This window comes from Limulus polyphemus, unplaced genomic scaffold (genome assembly GCF_000517525.1).
Source record: "Limulus polyphemus unplaced genomic scaffold, Limulus_polyphemus-2.1.2 Scaffold0, whole genome shotgun sequence".
NCBI classification, from domain to species: domain Eukaryota; kingdom Metazoa; phylum Arthropoda; class Merostomata; order Xiphosura; family Limulidae; genus Limulus; species Limulus polyphemus.
The window spans coordinates 2,471,987-2,475,164 of record NW_013665610.1 but is presented as its reverse complement, the minus strand read 5'-3'; the positions used below and the strand labels follow the sequence as shown (position 1 = coordinate 2,475,164).

The 3,178-nt window shown below is 29.0% G+C and overlaps 1 protein-coding gene across 7 annotated transcripts in view; it reads right to left on the bottom strand.

Annotated features, from left to right (window-relative positions):
• The window catches only part of LOC106458387 (RNA-binding motif, single-stranded-interacting protein 1-like), a 133,749-nt gene extending 130,946 nt beyond the window's left edge, over positions 1 to 2,803 (bottom strand). For 5 of the 7 annotated variants that reach the window (XM_022380473.1, XM_013917931.2, XM_022381333.1 and 2 more), the window contains exon 1: positions 2,718 to 2,792. In XM_022380473.1, the coding sequence (XP_022236181.1) occupies positions 2,718 to 2,741 (24 nt within the window). In that variant the 5' untranslated portion in view covers positions 2,742 to 2,792. Of the gene's footprint in view, positions 1 to 1,886; positions 2,109 to 2,717 lie in introns of all 7 variants that reach the window. The other 2 variants (XM_022380810.1, XM_022381108.1) reach the window with 2 other exon arrangements.
• Positions 2,804 to 3,178: the final 375 nt, after the last annotated feature.

Sequence of the window (3,178 nt, the reverse complement as noted above, 5' to 3'; positions counted from 1 at the left end):
TTACAAGCATAAATACTGAATGCTAAATGAAAATGAAAAAAAATTGTCATTGAAAGCTTAAACAATTATTATTTCACTTAATATAATGAAAAATAAGGTACAATGGTGTATTCCTTCCAAAATATCTTACTTGTGCTTTAATAAAGATATTTGTATATATAACATCTGTTGCTAACACAAGTCGATATCATCTACTGCTAAAAATCGTTTACATTTTCTTAATAATTCTCACCATAGTTTTGGAAATAGGTTTTCTTGCTCTACCACCTTAAGTTTTCTGATATGGCTTCCACTTACCTTGATAATGTGGTAAATATGGTTTGTCACCTTTTTAATAAGTTTAATTACATGTAGTATGTTGGATACTATCAAAAAAAATAGAAAATTGGTACAAAATTGTTTTGGTATTTTACCAGTAAGAAAAATGTGACAAGTTAAGTCACTCAAATGTATTTTGGGACCTCTATTCATTATTCAGTGTCAATGATTTTGACAGCTTATTGGACATTAATATTTCCAAATTCACTGCTGATTTTTAGAAGCTTGGAAGGAGTAATATTTTAAAAATTTTACTTGTATTAAAAAAAAAGACCTTTAAAGTTTTAGCCACTGAACCAAAGTAAAGGAAATGAGTTTCAATACCCAGAAGTATACAGTTCTGCACCTGGAACATGGTAATATGAAAAAAACTTGTTTTTTGTGTAAAAATGTGAATAAAAGAGAAGGATTTGAATGATGTAATTTATAAAACCCTAAAGCCTTTCATAAGTGTTAAGTTGTAATGAAAACAGCTAATAGAGATCTTTGGTCTAAATAAATTTATAGTAATTTTGAATACAAGATATTTATTGTGATGTCATATGACAATTTGGCACATATCTTATGACTTTCAGCATTGTCTCTGATAAGGGTCTTCATGCCAACCCAATTTGTTAGGGTTTTGTGATATGTCTACCCCTTGAAAGTACAACTGGGATAACAGATTTAATATTCAGAAATCAAGATGTGCATTTATTCTTAGCTGTTTTTTTTTCTTCTTCTTGTAGTGAGCTACTTTCTTATGGATTAGTTTGCTTGATAATGTGGTTTGGGCAATTAGTTTGAATTATCTTTAAAACTATAGTTAGTTAGGCATATGGATACAAAAGTTATATTTTACTTATTTTAAAATATTAAAAAGAAGTAAAATTCTTAAGGATGAAGAGTGACCACTTTGGGCCAGATGGCTTTTTGTTACATATGCATATGATCCAGTTATGTTAACATTACTTACAGTTTTTGTAATACCACTATTATCAGGCTATATATCTAACAAAATCTTGCCTTTAGTTTTACTCCTTGTCTTCAACTCAATTTAAGGCTTATGCTTCTCATGTCTTAAAATTATGAATAATATTTATCTAAGCCTAACTTGATTTTTTCTATTTTTATATAGTTTGTAAATTGTAATACTAACTCATTAATTACAGTGTGTGTGGCATATTTCTTGAAACTTCCATCAAAATTAACAATATAAAATCTTTGTAGTCATTAATGTTTTGGTATCATACCATTATTAGAATGTTTTGTCATTCCTACTTCTATACTTTCACATCTCCAAGTTTAACTTCTGCAAGGATGCGATTATTTCACTAACTTCTAACATAAGTTGAGTATTCTTTTTTGATGTAAACATTATAACATTTTAACTTAAGTTAGGCCTATGTTTAACTAAAGAGCAACTAGTTAAATATTTGTATATACCTAACAAGTAACATAAGTTGAGTTTAAATTATTATATTGAATATTAAAAAACGTTAAATTGCAACCTAACTTTAAAAATGTTAATATTATTATTAATGAAAACAGCAGTAGGCTTTCTAACTTTGTTTAAGACTTAACCTTACCTTCATGACAAGTGAAGTTTCTGTTGTTAAGATGTTTTGCTAACGCGAAGTTCTTTGGTACTGGTAGCACAGAAGCCAAGTAGTAACAACACTCTCAAATTTATCCTCTCCAAATCTTTATACCGTGGGTTATAGTAGTGTTAATCTGTGACGTTTTCACTTAGGCCCGGGTATCTGATGCAATAATCATAATGCAAGTTTGGTCTCACTGTTGACGGTTCCCTGTGCAAGACTATGTTATATTTTAAAGCGTCAACTTGAACTTAAAGATTAACTAAGTTAAAAATAAACCTTATGTTGTTTTTTACGATTTAATTTTTAAACCTTAGAGAAGCGAAATCTAATAATAACGCCAGCAACGGTTATTAATATCAGATATCCTGAAAGTTCCCCCCTCTCTGTCTTTATATTTTATTTTTAGTAATATTACAATTACTTGAACTAGTAATACTAATAGTAAGTAATACAAATCCAATGTTAAACCGCTTAGCAACAGACCTAATATTAGTCGAAAGGTCGTGAATAATACGGTAAGTCTTAGGTCTTTTGATGGTTTGCTGTCACTACTACTTTGACAGTACTAACTTAGTAACTAATAGCTTCTTCACTGCACTTTCTAGTATAATGTCACTTATATTTTTAAAACCCTTATCGTGCTATTCTAATAAACAATTCTTTGGCCTTCTAGTTCGAGCAATAATTTTCTACGATACGTGTCAAAAATTTGACGGATTACTGACATAAATGAGCTTAACAAATAAGTATATCCCGAAAATATATTTTGTATTGATGCCTTAACTTATTAATGATTATAACAAATGTTATACGCACCATCAGAATCACAAAACTCGTCATACGTATACATGAACTATACCATGGTTTAAAAGCTTCGGCTCAGAAACTTTCTTCCACCCGCCGAAGACTAATCGTCTGCACTCAAGCGCCACGTTCGAATGTACAATTTGGGATCATTTACAAATTATCAAGAAAGGCGTTGTTATCAGCACATGTAACTACTTGCGTTAAATATTAATGTAAAAGCTTTTCTAATTTTTGCTCTAAAATATTTTATAAAATGATTGTAATCTTCATTAAATCACGTAAATTTCATACAAGTTGAATATTAGGCAGTTAACTGAATGTTATCAGCCAGTTAATATTAAAATTTTAATAAAAAAAAAGTTTAACTATTTTTTAGCCTTACAAATTTTAAAACAGTACGTGATATTATATAAGTTTTCGTACAATTACTTTGTTATATCTTCGTTCAAAATGTTTTATAAAACAAAACA